The 18,908-nt window shown below is 37.1% G+C and overlaps 2 protein-coding genes across 3 annotated transcripts in view; one reads left to right on the forward strand and one right to left on the reverse strand.

The window, feature by feature from the left end:
* Positions 1–1,167: 1,167 nt before the first annotated feature.
* Positions 1,168–18,908, reverse strand: part of LOC131313642 (E3 ubiquitin-protein ligase RMA1H1-like) — a 73,222-nt gene continuing 55,481 nt past the window's right edge. The window contains exons 2-3 of one of the 2 annotated variants that reach the window (XM_058342069.1): positions 3,854–3,930; positions 1,168–2,076 (exon numbers count right to left, since the gene is read on the reverse strand). In XM_058342069.1, coding sequence (XP_058198052.1) covers positions 1,340–2,035 — 696 coding nt within the window. In that variant the 5' untranslated portion in view covers positions 2,036–2,076; positions 3,854–3,930 and the 3' untranslated portion in view covers positions 1,168–1,339. Of the gene's footprint in view, positions 2,077–3,853; positions 4,009–18,908 lie in introns of those variants that run through there. The other variant, XM_058342068.1, reaches the window with a different exon arrangement.
* Positions 13,058–16,171, forward strand: LOC131313644 (small ribosomal subunit protein eS12-like). Its single transcript, XM_058342071.1, has 5 exons — positions 13,058–13,226; positions 14,138–14,180; positions 14,510–14,777; positions 15,309–15,374; positions 15,841–16,171. The coding sequence occupies exons 2-5, from the start codon at positions 14,155–14,157 to the stop codon at positions 15,898–15,900; spliced, it is 420 nt and encodes a 139-aa protein (XP_058198054.1). The 5' UTR covers positions 13,058–13,226; positions 14,138–14,154; the 3' UTR covers positions 15,901–16,171.

Below are 18,908 nucleotides of genomic sequence, written 5' to 3' on the forward strand. Positions count from 1 at the left end.
CAAAACAACCCAAAACAAAAGAGTAACCAAAAAAATCTAGGAATCGACAAAATCTTACTATTCGATCAGAGCAGCGGAAAAGTCACATCACATGGCTAGTTCTGTGACCAATGCCTAGTAGAATTTTCGTGATTATAAGATGCACCATAAACTAGGTTAGGTGAGGATACGACCTGTTCTACCAATCTCTGCTTAACAGTGCATAAGCTCAATCAAACGATCTACGCATGAACAAAATATATCCGAACATGATGCATAAGGAAATCGATGTGTATGTTGATGATATGATAGTCAAATCCATGAAGCAGCACGAACACCTCATCAACCTTGAGAAGGTGTTGCATTCGGAGTAACATCCGGCAAACTTTTAGCTGTAACTATGTATAATCTTTGGATGGAAAGGAACCAACGGGTTTTCAATCAGAATTCCTCAACTCAAGATCAGATTATACTTCGGACTATTTCCTATGTTAAAGAATCTTTGAGTTTGAAGAGGGGAGTAGACAAGATACAACAAAACAGAGCTCTTTGTAGTAGTTGGGGGGGACTCACAGACAAGATTTTTGGCCCTTCGCACTATTAGCTTTGGAGTTGGAAAATTAGAATTGGAAGTATAGATTTCTTTCTAGTTTTAATTCTTGCTCGTTTCAGTTGGCATTAGTTGGATTGTCCTTCGCCTTCCCCTTACTGACGAGGAAAGAGCCCTTTTGGAGGAAATTCCTACTAAATCGAGCAAGTCAGGATGGACGAGATGAAATATCTTCTTCTTCAGGAACGAAGCAAGTCAGGATGGACGAGATGAAATATCTTCTTCTTCAGGAACGAAGCGTGGTCGCTCTCAAACATTCGTTTTTTTCTTATGTATAGGTGTCTTGTTCTTTACGGGGGAATACCCTTGGAGTTTGTAGTCGGGTTTGAGCTTTTTAATAGAAAGTGCTTATCAAAAAAAAAAACTTTTAGGGTTCAGCGGCAGGGGCAAATGTATCGCAAATAAAGAAGACAAATATCGTATGAATAAAATGCTCCAGGCCATGTTCTATACACAATTCGCTCTTAAAGGGTAAAACCAATGACCAACATATTGAGAACTACAAAACTCACCGTAAGCCGAACATAAAGGATACACATCCACACCGGACACCCAAACGAAAAACGACAAGTTATGGATTCCACAAACAAAATGCTACAAATGCATTTATCTTGCAAAAGTGTCGAACGACATGGAAGTTGTATATGCCTTGTTCGAGACTAGGCAAATACTACTTGGGTATCTCATATATGTAATGTTACATAAGTTGGACTGTACAGCAGAGGGGCAGAGAAATGCCTAAACTGGGATCTAAAAAAGGAGGAGACACAGAAAAAAGCACAAGAACAGGAAAATTATAACTCTGTTCAGAGACTTATCAGCCTGCATCTCCTGCCTCCTCAACCTGGGATTGCTGCTCCCTGATATGTGGTACGAGTTCGGATACACGTACAAACTTTCCGAGTTCCCAAACACCCTAGAATAAACCATCTCCCCAAACATCCCCACACCCGGATTAAAACTCCCCATTTCGGTGCTGTTGCTAGGACTATATGGTGATGGCGGTGAAATATCTTCTTCGTAATGTTGATACGGAAGCTGCAGATGTCGTGGAGATGTAATTGCCAGCGCTTTGGCCCCACAAGCCGGAGGTCGTGGCGGTATGGTTACATCGGGAGATGGAGATTTGGCTTCGAGTTGGGGTTCTTTGTGGGTATGACCGTGGCCATAGAGGGGGACCACTGTTTCGTGGGAGATTTCGGATTTGCAAACGGGGCATTTTGGGTGGTCGTTGGAAGGGAAAGGGGAGCTCTGGTAGTTGACCCACTTGTAGATGCAGGGCCAGCAGTAGAGGTGGCCGCAGAGGGTTACGACCGGGTCAGATGCAAACTCCAAGCAGATGTTGCAGTCGAAGCCGCCTGAAATGTTTTCAGTTTCCGGCCCTGCTGCTGCTGCTGTAGCGGAGATGGATTTCCAGTCATGGGCAAAGCATTGCTCCAAGGCCATGGTTCTTAGTCTTGCAATTAGTGGTAGCTGGTACTTGAAAACTGGAGAGACAAGACAGAAAAAACAGATTAGTGTCTTTACTAGTAAAGGTGGCTTAAAGCCACCAATGAGTCAATGATGAAGGCAGCGGCGAAGAGGAGCTAACAATTTTATGCGCCAAATCAAAGTTTTATGTAGCTGTTATAAACAAAACTAATATTAACAAGCGCCAAATGCGAAAGAGCATTTGCTCTGCTTGATTGTTAGCCAAAGGGCCAAAAGATGAGAAGTGTCAATGACCAAATGTTGCAAAGAACTACATACACAAGCAAACCGAGATAATTGGTTCTGTGAATCAGAGTCAAATAGATAAGATCTATCGATCCTGCCCCCATAGAAATACAATCTGTGCGTGTTCCTCCCAATAATAACCCCTACGTAATTTCATGTTTCGAGTAACAAAATCACGGGATACTATCCACATTGAGATTTCAATTCGTCTTATAAGGTGGTAATCTAATCATTCTAACAATACTGACTTTCGCTGATTGAAAAAAAAAATCGCATCTTCAAAAGCATGATACCAAAAAGATTATTCAACCACAACTCCTGAATATTAAGGAGAACAGAAAAGTGTCAACTTCAATAGATTCAACCGGGTCAAGTGTGGGACAGAAATTTGAGAAAATAGGACCATAAATATGAAGCTTCTAATTAATAACGTCCGCCTACCAACACTGAGAAATGTTCAATAAGTGGGACAGTAAATGGTTGGAATATTTTCAAGAGGATTTATATATTGGGAAAGAAAAATTCAATTATTGGTTGTTCCATCTTCTCTCATTTAAAGAGACACAACTTCTTCTAGAAAAAAATAATGGTGCCCTCAACTATGTACCTATTAAATGTGAATTGGTTCTTCTCCCTCATGATGATTCAAAATAGATCATGAAAGAGAAAATTAGATTTCCTTTATGATTTGCATGTTTCATCAGGGAAAAAAAAGTTCAAGTAAAAAAAAACACCTAGGAACAAAGGGGTGAAAAAGTCCAGTTTTTTAAGGTGTTTGGTGGAGTATATTCCTTTTAAAAAAGGTGTTTGGTAACCACATGAAAACATGCTTTTGGTAAGTCAACAATTAGCTGCCCGAAATATCATCCTAACTTTAGAAAGGGAAACATTCAATTATATGTTTTCTTTCTCAGTCGATCACTTGCCGGAGCTGATCCTAACTTTTCGGAGGCCTGAACCAAGATGAAAAACAGGTTTTTTTTTTTTTTGTTGGACTATATTACGGGGTGCCAAAATAGGAGGGGATCCTTAAAATTTATAAATTTCCGGCTCCCGAGCTTCAGCTTTGGGCCAGCTCCGTCGCTTGCACGGAGAAGCTACGATGCATATATATATATATATATATATATATATATATATATATATATATATATATATATCCATGTTCATCATCCACTCCTCCCTAATTTAAAATCCAGGATATGGCGATGGGATCCTGAATTGTGGTACCTAATAGTGATTAAACCTAAATATTGTGCATGGGAGTTCAAAGTGCTTAACCTAATGAGTAATAAAAGGGTCATCAGCCAAAATAATGCTAAATCTAGAGTTGATCTGATAACAAAATTTTCCCCTAAATCAGACCATTCCCGTGTAATCATGCCTCGATTAGTGCAATGAGGAAACATCAGATCGGACCTCTAACGACACCGATCTATGCCGTTTTTTTATTTTTTTTATTTTAGATGCTGCAGGACATGTTTTAAAAGCTTGAAATGCGTACAGTAGTACTGAAAGAGATATGGAGGAAGGAATATGAACCCATACCGAGAAAAGGGCAAAGGACTGATGAGAAGTAGATCAGCTCTCTGGAGATTGTTCTGAGCTTCGATGCTGATTTGCTGGAGAGAGAGAGAGAGAGAGGGAATGGGTGAGGATCTAGCGACTCAGGTGGTGGGTTATATAGATGACTAGATGAGAGACTTGAGAGGAAATGGGTAACGATATTTTCCCGGACGTGGCAACTTCGAGAAGGCGGATAGTGGGGCGCACTACGGTGTGTTGGTTGGGTTGGTACTTGAATTGTCTACGATTACTTTAACACTTTCCTATAGTAGCCAGTACAAGGAAAATTATACTCCCGGTGTATATTTCCTTCCTCACATAACATGTAAGGCTTATGCGGAATTCACATGTAGGCCCGGGAGTATAGACCGTGAGTACTGAATAATTACTCCTAGTACTAGTATTTGTTCTTTTTAACAGTTTCATATATTTTGAAATGATCTCCCCTTCAAAATAAAAATAAAAATGTACTCGGAATTTTCATAAAAATGATTCGAGTTGTTATGCATTGTTCAGATGGAGATTGAAAAATTTTGGGTTTGATTTTTGGGATAATAAGTGGAGAGAGAACTTAAGGTAATACTTGGAGATATTGGTAATTAGTGGAAAGAAATGGAGAGAAAAAATGAGAGTAATGATTGAAGATATAGGTAATGAGTGAAGAGAAAAATGAGAGTAATAATTGGAAGAAAAAGTAATGAGTATTTTTTGAGGTGATTTTTTTTTTTTCCAAATCCCCAACCGAACAAGGCAAATTGTTCAAAATATTTTTTGAAAGACCTAGAAAATAGAATCAGTTGCATTGAATATGGGTAAGGACTAAGGAGTAAGGATTTGCTCAACCTATTCATTCAATTTTTGTTTCCTGAATTTGCAGGGAGCGAAAATTGAATGAATTGATCAAAATTTTATGGTATTTTTATTGATCTGATTTTTAATAGCGGCCCTTAAAAAATATTTTGAACAAAACACCAAACATATTTTCTTTACTAATTTTCTTAAATAAAAAAAGAAAAAAGAAAAAAACCCGTTACCAAACGCATCCTAAATCAGTGATGTCTAAAATAAGTTAAGTTAGTCCAATCTCCGTACTACTATATGGAGCAAAGCCCCTTGCATTTAGAGGCTGTGTAAGGGTTTATTAAAAAAGGATGCATGAGGATGGTGGGTGTTTGAACACTCACTTGGTGCAAAGAGTATAGGGCACACATATCACTTGACTGTCACTTTATATATGTGTACATGTGAAGTGGAATATTAACACAGTAACACTCGAAATTAAGAAAAGTGGAATAACACTCTCGCAGTTACTTTAGAATTATTCTTTTTAAATAAAACAAAAGGCAACACATGTTTGTGATTTTGATAGTCATGAAATTTTTAGCATGCTTAATCAAATTCTAAACTCTATTTTTAATATACTTATTAGTTAATACTTCAAAAGTTCATTTTTTTCCCTTTTAGTTTGGCCCCTCTCGAACAGAACAGATATCCTAATTCCACCGTTGCTTGCATTCTCTATAGCCTACGACCATATTCTCATGCACCCATCTACCCGAACGTTTTGTGTCGGTTGAATTATGCGGAAATTTTGACAGATATAATAAATTTTACACGATCTAACGGTTGAAAATGCAATTGCCTGCAGTCCAAGTAATCGCAACCGTTGGTTAGCGTTTTCAATGGTCCAGATTCGTTTCGAATCTATTTTTTCCGGTAAAATTATATCGCCAATAAAAAATTCAACAAATCTGAACCATTGATCATTAATACTAACGGCCGAGCTCGAATTGTACATCATTTTCTGCAGTCAGAGAAGCGACGTACGAAAGCCGGATCCGCTGAAATTTGGGGTGGAGAATTTGAGGGGTAAGACGTGAGAGAGGGGGGAAGGGAAAAGACATACAAGTCCAACCACGCGGCCGGGGTGTTAAATTCTCAAGAGATTGTGCCGTGACGCGCGTGGACTTGTCGACGGAACAGAGCGTAGCATAGCAACAGCGCCATCTTTGTCTTCTAGACGAACGTCCAAAAAAAGACGGAGGCGTACGTGTAGTGGACTCCAGCGCCACAGCGAAAGCTTCAATTCCTTCTAGAAGGACCCCACACCCCAACCCCAACTCCACCTTCTAGATGGCTAACTAAAATAATGGGTGGCTGTAATTGTGGCAGTAGCTCCGTCCGTGTCAGAACCTCCCAAGACTTTTCCCACTGGTGTGTATTCACGGGAAAAAAGTGGACCCCCTTCTCTGTAGGGGCCGTTTCTCTTTCCAATCAGTTTACCATCGCACCCAATCACACACATATTACACATCTAATATGTGTGGAACCCATCCCTATTATAAGTATGGGTGTGTATTTGGATATGTAATTAAATGTGATGTTAAAATTATTGTTCTCTCTCATGCATGTGCTTTGTTTTATGGACATTTTTGCTAGGGTGTTTTCGCTAAGACCTTCGGTTAAGCGTTTAGAACTTTAATCATTGTCTTACTTTTCTGTTTACTCGTTAAGTTCTATTACTTTTTTCTTCAGTTATTACTCTTATTTTTTTCTCTACTTTTATCTAATCATTACTGATCCATTTCGCTTTACACTCATCACCTACAAATCTAAATCTAAAATCTCAAAATGAACAGGGTCTAAGTTTTTTTTTTTTTTTTAAAACGCAAGTCATTTTATCATTTTGTTCAATTAATAAAAAAATTTCATTTCAGCTTGTTGTTTAGACTAACTTTTTTCTCAATAATTTTTTCACTCACATGTCAATCTACAATTTACTCCTTCCGTTCCTAAATGAGAGTCCATGTTACTAAGTGTTTATATATCTTTCAATCAATAATGCTAAAAATATCTAATATTAATCTTATTTGATAGATCTCAATTAGTATTATTAGACAAAAATTTAAAAATCATAAAAAAAATTATAAATTGAAAGATATAAATAAATAAAAATAGCAGAAAAAAGTGAAAGTGGACTCTCATTTAGAAACAGAGGGAGTATTCATTATTAGAAACAAATTGACATTTTTTAACAACTTATTCACTGCCGAAACAGCTAACAACTTGATTGCAACAAATTCTTTCTCAAAACTTATTCACAATCAAAAAACGCCCCCTCAATTAGATGGATTAAAGCACATGTTTTTCCAGATTTTTATGGAGTATTAATTAAAATATAGTTTACAATGCATATATGCGGTTTTACTTCTACTTATCATAAACCCTTTGGGCTCAAGATCCAAAATTTTAATTTAACATTAACCCTCTTGTAATTTCATCCACTACAACAATATCATCCGCAAACAACATGCACCACGAAATATCAACGTGAGTAGCGAGTACAAGATGCTTGATACATCTGCACAATTAATACCAACGTACACCACGGAATATCAACGTGAGTAGTGAGTAGACGTTTGATAAATACATCTACATCTGCACAATTAATACCAACGTACACCATAGAATATGAACATGAGTAGTGAGTTCTAGACGTTTGATACATCTGCACAATTAATACCTAAGCACACGGGTACTTCACAATTTCGGTCGGTAGAAAGGATCTTGAGTTACTTTTCCCATCTCAACTATAACTACTTTTCTTTCATAAGAGGTGGTGGTGGTCAGTTTTATCAGTACTGAGAAGTGTTATAAAAGTAAAAAAGAAACAGTTAAATATAGCGGGGGTAGAATAATAGTATATATAGGCCGGGAGTGATTTTCGCACTTTTTAAATTATTAATTGTAATTTTTTTTTAGAGTACGGGTAACAATTTGGGGACTGCGAATATCAATTTCTGAAGGAGTATATAATTATGGGTATTTTAAATATTAAGGCAATATTACTTGCATCTAAAACACGGGGCCTGCACTTTTTTGGTTTTTTTCACGTTGTCAATGCGTCTTCTCATGCTGAACCACGGGCATAATTATGCAAAACTATATCGGTCTGGTAATAGGGATTAGAGATATTTTACGTCCCATTTGAACTTAACTTTTAGTAATTTTAAAAGACTTTTGACTCCGTTTTTTGGTTGTTTTATTTCGGCTTTTACTAGATTTGCTGGGAATAATTTCTACATCACATCGTTCGGCTCGAAGAAATTTCTACAGATGAGACAGCTCTACGTCTCATCGTTCGGATTGACAACGGCAATCAAAAAAGTACAATAAGGCTGTTGACACGGATAATACGCACACAGATCATGCACAGATTTTTATGTAGGACCCACCACGGGTCTCACACAAACAATTTGAGTTATTCATTAAATGTAAAATATTTTTTTAAAGGCTCCCAGGAAAAATTAGCTAAATCCGATACCTATAGGTTCTCGATCTAATCATCTACCTTTTCATTATCCTGAAATCCGAATGAAAAGTTAGATGATTGGATCGAGCACCTATAAGTATCAAATTGAGCTGATTTTTTTTAGGGGGTACACTTGAAATTTTTTTTTACATTTAATGAACGGCTCGGATTGCTTGTGTGGGACCCGTAGTGAGTGAAATTTTTGAGTTAAAAAATATGTGATTGAATGTCTCATCTCAAAGATGAGTAAGTGAAAACATCCACATCTCACCCTCTACTCCCCTTTGAAAACTAAAATAGCGAGGAAAGATGTGAAAAGAGGACTACATTAGCCTCGTTTGGGAATCCAGCGAGTCACTATTCACTCCATTAGCAATATTTTAATGTTTTTTCGGCTCAGATTGAATTTTGTCTTCATCCCATATCTTGTTCCACGTGCCAATCCAAACAACAAAAAGTCTAGACTAATCGTTGATTTCTATAAACAACAAAAAAGTCTAGACTAATTGTTGATTTCTATGGCACGAGTGTTGGGCTAAATTCCGGGTCTCACAAAAATACATAAAAATGTTTATAAATCTTAAAATAATTTTTTATTGGACCCTTATAAAAAATCAGTTCCAACGGATATCAATAAGAATTTTTCTAAATTCATTGGGTGAAAATTGCTCAACTGCTTAGTTTCGCTCTTATGAACCCAAAAAAAATACTTATCGATATCCGTTGGAGCTGATTTATTACAGAGCACCATAAAAAATTATTTTAAAAATTGTGGGTATTTTTTTGTATTTTTGTGAAACACGGAATGAGCTCTACACATGTGCGGTAGAAATGTACGGTAAGAGTGTTGATCCAAACAAACCATTTCTTGGTTGCAATACTAATAAAAAATGTACAAATAGGCAAATAAAATATTATATTTATAAGACCTAGTTACACTAGAGAGTCTGATGCAGTAGACATTTTTAAAATGAGTAGCCAAAGTAATAAAGTGACTTTTTAAGATGTAAATGAGTCTAAAATGTAGAAAGGCTGATGCAAATGCTCTAAGTAAGTCCCTCTTGACTCTCTAAGACCAGTGGTCTAACGTAATATATGTTAGAAGGAAAAAAAAATCCGACAGTTAAATTGTTGGATCAAGAGTTAATTATTGTTGTGTACTCTTTATATACAGTTCCCAAACAGTCATTTAAAAGGGACTTACCACCTACTCTTTTCAAACTAGTTCCAATTCAAAAATAAGTCTCCAAAATAAAAGTTGAAAAAGTAGAACCAAACATAGTAAGGTGTGAATTTTTTTTCAACTTCAGGTTGTATTTGTATACTTTTTGATTACATTCGTCGAAATTAATAATGTGATGTAAAAATTATACTAGTACCTAAATAAAATAAAAATTACTAGAGAAAACAACCAAAAGACTCAAAAAACCAATAACAAAGATATAGTTGCACTTGATAACTTCAGCTAAGGGATTTTTGGAACTTTGGGGTTTTTTTCGTTTTATCCTTATTCAAAATTTTGTCGCGTTTGTTTATTTTGCGACAAACTTTTTACCCATATTGGTTCGTTTCGACAAGAGAAATCAGAAAAGTAAAAAATTATAACTTTTACTCTAATATTTTTTTCTATTCTTTTTGTCGAGACAAATCAATAGGGATAAAAAATTTGTCATAATACGCACAAAGATAAAAAAAAAATTAAATAAAAACAAAAAGAAAAGAGCCCAAAAATCTAAAAAAACCCATACCGGAACCTAGCCGACAGGCTAGAGTAAAACGAAAAAGGAGCAAGAGGGATGAAAATGATTTATCGATTCATGGGACCCAACCAATATTATTACTAGTAGGAAGTTGATGTCTGAACCAGAGAAATTCAAAAGCTAGGCCTCCATAAGATATTCCTGTGGATATATTAAATGCTCATTAGTCATTACTTCAACATGGGGCATGGCCGCATGGTTAATTCCAAAATTTCAAAGATAATGGTCCCAATATGTTGAAAAATAGTATGAATATACTTTTTTAATGCATGAAATCTCGAGTCAGCTTGCGCGCATCTCAGATTAATCCTTACAGTCTCTCTCACAGTTATTTCATGCGCTTGCGCAGGAGGTAAGGTGACCTTAGAGAACGAGCATGCAAATTTTTAAGAAGTAGCAAAACCCCTAAGCCTCAAACCAAACCACTAGTCCATGCTCTTGGGGTTGTTGAAAGAAAACTTTTAGTAAAAAATATTGCTAGGAGAATTTTTTTTTAGTTTTTTGTTGTAATTTGAATAGTGAAAAAAAGAAAAGTGTGTGCGAAATGGGGATTTCCTTTAATTTTTCTCTTCAAGTCCTTTTTAATAAATTGAAGATCCATAATTCCCAAATTTTGACCACCATAGCTTTCTCTTATTTATTTGTTCCTTTTTATCAGCACAAATCTGATATCCAAACAGTATTATCGCAATCTAATTTGACTATGCAGTTCAAATTCTACACTTCAGTTGGTTTTTTTTTCTTAGATCTCGTCACCATGATCAGAACTATTCATATTGTAGAGGCCATCGGACACATTATTTGTAAAAAAAAAAAAAGTTAATCAAATTATATTAAAAAGCATATGATCGAGATAAATTTATCTTACTCTTTATTCTCTGAATCATACAAACCATTCATTTTCCAAAAATACATGTTAGATCATGATAATGAGATCTGATAGAATCCCACTAAGGTACACTACGTTCTCTAGTGCATTAGCGTGCTACAGTCTTCTCATCCCCACATATTCATCATTTGGTTAAGATTTTTACAAATCAAATTAAATACCATTCACATATATTATCTCACAAAGTATGTGATAAATGATACTATGGGGGTGTTATATTATGAATTCCATCACTACTAATTTGATAGAATTATCCTATGAAATCATATGCTTCACCATTAATCTTATCCCTTTAACAGGCCTGAAAGGGTACTTTAATTTGCAGTTGGAAAATTTTAATTATTTTTAAGAGCAAAAGAAGTGTATTCATAATAACGATATTACAATCTGTTGTACACATAAGAATAGCCTCCTTTTAAATTAAATGAACTTCTACTTGGAAAACTTGCAATCTCGACCACAAGAACTACTATAGGGCACCTTTGATTGTTGAATTCTTTTTAGGTAGGATTTGAAAGACAAATAATTTTGGCACTCCAATTTTTGATGATGACATTCCAAAACTTTTCTTATCGTGTAAAAATTATACATAACAAAGTACAGTAAATGACAAATTTTGAAATGCTATCATAATAAATTGGAGTGCCAAAGAGAAGATGATAGATAGAGGGGACCAGACAAGTGGAGTGGCCACATGGAATAATAGATAAGTTTATATAATTAATTAGATTAGTTGTATTGTGTTTGGTTATTGTGTGATAAAGATGAGATGGAGATAATCGAGTTCATTTTTAATCGGTAGATGAGGGAGACTAGCTAGTACTATCCCTCCCAACCGATATTAATTAATTTCCCACATGAGGTACTAAACGAGAAAATAGTCCGCTCTAGTCTAATTTAGCCCTTAATCCCGTGTCCTCACAAATGCCGGACTATTAAAAAAAAAAAAAAAAAAAAGTAACATGTGAGCTCATCTCTTAATCTCACCTCTCTTATCCAGCAATCGAAATGCATTAATGAATCCCAAAAAAGCAAAACATAATTTTTAAAATTTGCACAAACCTTGAGAGACCTCAAGTAAGGGTAACATAATAAAGCCAAAACAATGGGCCATGCTATACATCAAATCAAAGATTAAAAGAAGAGGACCAGGACCATGGTAGCTCATGGACCGCTAGGTCATTGATCTTAACAATTTTACTACGTAATTCCATAAACTAAGGTTACTAGAAGGTCTGTTTTTGAATTTTTGGGTCAACCCGTCGGTGGAGTATTTGACCCTCCAGAACATCATATTTTGGAGTATTTAACAAACCAAAAGCAGCCTATATATAACTAACCCAATTAGCAGCCAAGCTACAAGGGGCCCACCACCTCTTCAACTCAACTCAACTCTACTCTACTAGATCCCCATTTGATCCCGATGGCTTTGATTGAGGTCCATTTCAGTTAACACCTACTCTCTTCTCATCTATATACTCATTAAATATACCTAGATATTAAATTATTTCCACTTTATTTGGAAAATTTCATGGTTTCTGTCACTCGTTGTGGGTCTCACCTCTCGTTCGTTGTACTAATTCGAACCGTTCATCTAAAAGGGTCCGCGAAATAGTATATCTGCGCAGAAAATCAGCTTGATCGGAGGCATCAATATGTGTATCTAAAATTAATTATATGATTGTCCACTGTTGGTAAGTAATGTGGGTCGGTTTGTCGCGCGTGTAATAGAGCTCCTTTCATCTGTGTCCTCCAATTAGGCTCGCACTCAAATAGTCTCCGCTCAAATTATTGATACCCGATATAATCTGACCATTATTTTAGACAAAAATACCCCTCGGGTCGCACAGGTAACGCAGTGTTCTAAAACAAAGAATTAATTGGCGATTAATCGCTTGTGGGACCTATCCGATTAGGTCTGACTAACCATCAATCGTCAATTACTAATTAATATGTACCAATTAATCGCTCGTAAGTGCCTGACCGTTCAACTAGTGCCTATCGACTTTTATAACATTGAGTTCACGTATACAGTTCACAATTCACAGGGATAAAAGAGTCATTACGCTACATAACAAAGCCTATTCAGGTTGAGCAATACTAATATTTAGGATTTCGATGTAACCGAAGCTAAAAAGTAGGACGCACCTCTAGTTTTCTTAAAAGAGCAAAGACAAGCTTAGGGCCTCACGGGCTTCTTATAGTCCAAACCAATAAACCGAGGCCCTTTAACAAAGAAGGCCCGAGGGCACTTCGGTAACATAATAAAGTTTTAGGGTTATTAGACGATCGACGTACAAAGCCGTCAGCCCATCTTCTTCCCTCTTTCTCCACCTCCTCAACTCAAGCAGTAACTACCGAGAGCAGCGGATTTTTCATACTCACAGCATCAAGGTAAACTGATCTCTCTCTTCCGTAATTTGATAATACAGCATATCTGCATCTATGTATTTGTTTGTTCCTGCTTTTTCTTAGCTGCCGTAAATTTGTTTCTTGGTTGGAGCTTAATTAGATTGTGCACTTCTCAAGAAAAAGAAAAAGAAGTATGGCGTATATAAATTTCTCTTTTCATTACTGCAGTACTTGTTGGATTCGTCAACAGTTGTTCACTCTTTGATCGGGGTTTGTTCGAATACTCAATTATGGTTTATCATTGGGTTCAATCCAAGGTTCTGAATACCTTACCAGCTAGGGTACCAGTTTTTCTAGTGATACGGTACGTACCGGTACCGGTGAGGTATCGGATACGGGTTTGGATTTATCTGTATTAGTGTGATTTTTCCGCATCAAAAAGTTTTAGTATAATATACGGAGTATTCATTATTAAGAAGAAAAATAAATTCAAAATTAGTCCAGTACCGTTCCTGTATTTGACCGGTACCCAGGTATTTGAGCCGAAACGAAATTGGAGGTATAGGGTACCGAAGTTGGTCAATACCGGTGGCGGTATGTACCAGCCGATATGGTGTGGGATTCAGAACCTTGGTTCAGTCACATTTCTGTTTTTCTCAACTTTGTCAGCCTCAGTTCCTTCGGTGTTCTCTACGCATTTGAAATTTGAATACGCTTGATTTTTTCTTTTCTTTCTCCCCTTCTTTTCTTGGAAAATCACTTTTTGTTTGCATAACTTTTTAGCTATGGTTGATCAGATTCTATGGTCTTCCACTTAGCATGGGTTTCACTGCCATGCAATTCATCATAGAAATTACTGACAGATTGCAGATATTAGAGAATTGGTGATCATAAAAAAGCATTGAGCAATTTGAGCCACTAATTTGATTTTTCCGTTTTATTGCTGGCAACAGGAAGACGACCTTTGAAGATGGCTTCAGTAAAGAAAATGTCAGGGTATGCAGTTTTTCGATTTTTGTTTACGTTAATGTATCATTTATTTTGTTGTCGCATGCTAGCGAAGTCCTACTTTTTTATTCTTCCTGTAAAGTTTGTGTTGTCAAATGGTTCAACGAAATGCACATTAGGCATTTGAGCTGTAGTTATCATTAGAAGGTATAAACATTAAACAACATTGGGTTGCCTCTTTGGTGGGGGGAGTATGTAGGAGACTGTTGTCTGCGTTTTACCTGTTGATGTGGATAATTGATGGGTATTTTGTGGGGTATCACTTTTGAACATTTCTATATTTATTTGCTAATTTTGAGCTCTATTTTATTACACAGAAAAGGTACTGCTTCAGGTGTACGCGAGCCCATGGACATTATGACAGCCGTAGAGCTTGTGCTGAGGAAAGCAGTGGATCGTGGTGGGCTTACACGAGGGCTCAATGAAGCTGCCAAGGTGATTGACAAGCATGCTGCACAGCTTTGTGTGCTAGCTGAGGACTGCAACCAGCCGGACTATGTTAAGTTGATCAAAGCACTTTGTGCTGATAACAATGTCTCCTTGATATTGGTGCCTAGTGCAAAAACTCTTGGCGAGTGGGCTGGGGTAAGTTAGTTGCTTATGTGATTTTTAGTTTGCCACCCTTTTTCCTGAGAGTTAATTAAGTGGTGCATCAATAATTTGCTCGTTTTGGACCTTTGGTTGTCAAATTTGACCGGAGGTTTCAGTTTTTGTTTCTTGACATGCGCTCGATCCCACATAGTATGTTTCTATTGGAGATTTTTTGTTACCAAAAACTCTACAAACACAAATCCAGACCCACGCATGTGTGTACGTGTGCACACATGTGTGGGCGATCATACTCGGGTCTTATTTTGTCTAAGAGACTAGCATGAAACTACATTCCACTATCATTGCGGTATGCGTCGACTGGCCATCCTGTCTTCGGTCGTTTATCCTGTCATTTTACTCCAGTTATATTTAAGTTTTCTGTTATTTGTAGCCCCACCCACTTTGGTAAGTGTCATTCAACATTCCCCATTCCCATTTGATGGTGATTTTTATGTTAGTTCTATGGTGCTAATTTCTCTAGAAAAATGATGGATGGTTAACATATTTTGTTGTCTCTCTCAACAGTTGTGTAAGCTTGATAAGGATGGGAAAGCCAGGAAGGTGATTGGCTGCGCCTGTGTTGTTGTGAAGGTATGAATACAAAATAGAAGTGCATCTTAGTTTTTCTCCGCCGTTTTATCCTTTTCAATGAAATAGAAAATGTAATCATTTCTAGAATTACTTGATGGCTGTGTGCATCAATGACAATGCAATTTACTCTGCTCCCCCTTTAGTCGACTCAAGGGCTGAGGGCTGATAATTGCAGTACATAAGGGACACTATACTTCACGTATTCGCACACCCAATGAAAAATTTGCAAGTTTTTACATATTTACCCCAGCAAAATGTCCCTACGGGGATTGAGCAATCTGTTCACCACTGCACTATAGCATATGGTTCGTAGTAGTTATGCTGGATCAATTTCAATGTAGGATGTGGTTCTTACTTGATATTTCAGCTTACTGTTCAACTTTCTTTTAAACTACAGAGTGTTCTTGATAATTATGAAGCAAAGTTCACTTTTCATACCTCCCTTTTATGTTCCGATTGTTTACAGGACTTTGGAGAAGAAACTGAGGCCCTCCACGTAGTTCAGGAGTATGTCAAGTCTCATTAAGGAAAGATTTGGCAGAAGACGAATTTCTACATTCAGGATAAAGCCTCTTCGTTCGATGTTCGATGTTCTTTTATTTCTCACACCTGTTTTGTGTTTTGTAGTACTTGAGATTATGTTAGACTACTGAAGTCGATACCGTTTTGTTTATTGTCGTCATGGGGTCCTTTTACTACTGGAGGTGCTGTTTTCCACATCTGGTCCTAGATCTCTGCTGCACCATAATTTTTGTTGTTGTGGTGGATTCAATGCTTTTTTTTTTTTCCCTGGAAAATTGAGACTCATCTGCATCAGTTAGCTTTAATATTGAAGAGTTTGAATCAGAATTGAACGAGATGTACTTTTCCCGGTCCCAGGCACCAAGTCTGGCGTGAAAGTTATATTACCAGGTTATAGGTACGACTGTAAAGAATTCTGACCAGAGAACAGATTTCTCATTATAGCAAAAAAAATTCTCAGATTGTTCTTTTGCTTCGTTCGAGTTTGAGATTACTTGATCTATGGCTTCCCTTGTAAATTTTGGTGAGACGGTAAGAGGAACCTTTAGCATTGTGTTGCCTCGGAGGTGGAGCACCTTTGGCATTGTGTTCAGTGGTTACTGGAGTAGATCTGGGAAGGGCTAAAATAGTTCGAAAGAAGATTAAAACCTATAGATGGACAAAAGCCATCTGTAGAGACCCATAATTTTCGGAAATTATTAAAAGGTATATTCGATATCGTAAACGAGGAAACTGTGAAATATGTGTTTATATGATTTGGGGTTTGAATGAAGGAATTGGAAATTGAAGGAGTGCAAGTGTGATTAGTGTATATGTTAGTATGTATATGGAGTGTGTGTAGAGGATAGAAATCATCTCCTCTCTCTCTTCCTCCTGTCCGCCTCCCTCTCCCTCTCGGCTTCTCCTCTCTCTCTCTCTCTCTCTCTCTCTCTCTCTCTCTCTTTCTCCAAACCAAAACTCACTCAAACCAACCTCCATTCTACATTACTCACACGCCATTGAGCTTGTAGCTTGTCTGGTTCGGCTCGGAGAGGAGTATTGTGGGCGTATTTTAAAGGTTGAGTTCAAGGGTTCGCGTGGACCGATCTCTTTGCGTGTTTGCTCTCCAACTTCGAGGTAGGGATTTCTAGCTCTTCCTATATGCTTATGAGTTGAATGTGTGCTTTGATCGTGCTTGAAATTGTTGGTTTGATTGTCGGGAATAGTTTCAAAAATCTGCAGAAAATCTGCTCGAACTGGTTTGTTATTGATACCATTTGCTCAGGTATCGATACCTTTGTATTTCAAAGTCCAGAAAATCATATGTTATCGATACCATTTGTCTTAGGTATCGATACCCTTGCGTCTGGAAAATTTCTTGGTCAAATGGTATCGATACCATTTGTCTAGGTATCGATACCTTTGGCTTAGGGACAGTTTCTCAGCTTTGTTCCAACTTCATCTTTTTGACCTTCGATCATTTCTAATACCTCTAAAACACCTTTAAATCATCTCTAAGCTTGGTTACTCATCCTTTGATGGTTCGTTGATCATTTTCACTCTCTAAACAATCGTTAAGTGTCATCTTAGGTTTGTTGTAGATGGGAAATGTACCCTAAACCTAGTTTAGAGTACCGTAAGCTATCTGAGGTGCCGTTGTGAGTATTATGGGTAGACGTGAGCATGTCTGATAGGACCTCTCGTCCTCTTGATTCGTTGAGCTATTAGCTCTCAATGACGTTCGTCATTTAAGGTTTAAGTGTCAATATAGGCGGGTCGTATGTCTTATAGCTACTATGGGTTGGTAGGTAACTTTGAGATATGTAATTACTTATATGCGATACGGTAGATTGTTGGCCACGTAATGCCATGTGACTGATTAAATGGCTTATGTATTCGATTGAATGATTTGATGTTTGTGAAAGAGAAGTGGAATGAATGTGGATAACAAATGGATAGAGTATTGTAGGATTATATATATATGGGCTTAGTACATTATGTAGGATGCAAATTTGTAAGCTAATGAAAAGGCATGAACATGTATATTTGTGGAATTACGTAATGGTTAATCGAAGTTTCGTGGTACAATCGATGGAGTGATGATGAAATTGATTATGAAACGATGACGATTATAAAAAGCGTGAGAAGTGATCCAAGTGGTCGTTATTGAGGGAATAGACTCGGGGTGACCCTGCGCTCGAGGGAACTAGACCCGAGGTGACCCCATTGATTATTATTATTGAGGGAATAGACTCGGGGCGACCCTGCGCTCGAGGGAACTAGACCCGAGGTGACCCAACTGATTATTGTTATTGAGGGAATAGACTCGGGGTGACCCTACGCTCGAGGGAACTAGACCCGAGGTGACCCTAGTGATTATTGATGAGAAATATCTGATTAAAAAGAAAGATTTTGTAATGAAAGGATTTGACAATGATGACTGTAGACACGAGGAAGATTGTAGTATCGTACGAAGAGTAATAAAATGATTTAAAATTGGTTGTAGACTAAGATGGGTTGGCGTGGATTCATTGATGTATCTAGTCTGAGGAGTAAATGGTTAGTGATGTTCCGGTGAAGCTTAGAATCTTTTTATCAAAGCATGCAGCTCATTGGTAATCGTTCATGCTTTGTGCGTGTTTGTCTATACTCACTCATTCATGGTGCATGATTCATCACATTTCCATATAGTTTGAGCATAGAGATCTCTACTGGGCACGTGTTTGCTCAAACCTATTATCATTTCAGGTACAAAACAAGGGCAGGCCTGGAATGTTTGGAGTGCATGCGGACCTCGCGGTCAAAAGCTATTTTCAAGAGTTGTTCTAACATCATTGTAAAAAAAACCGTATTGCACTTTATCTTTTATTTTTTTTGAATATTGTAACTGTTAAGCAGGTTTATTCAAATATGGGAGTTGAATATCTTTTGGGGTATTATTTCTATTATTGCGAGGATTTTAAATATTTAAAAATTATTATTATTCATGCTGAAAATCGAGGACGTGACACCATCAATTCAAGTAGTATAAAC

This window comes from Rhododendron vialii, chromosome 13a (assembly GCF_030253575.1).
Source record: "Rhododendron vialii isolate Sample 1 chromosome 13a, ASM3025357v1".
Classification (NCBI taxonomy): domain Eukaryota; kingdom Viridiplantae; phylum Streptophyta; class Magnoliopsida; order Ericales; family Ericaceae; genus Rhododendron; species Rhododendron vialii.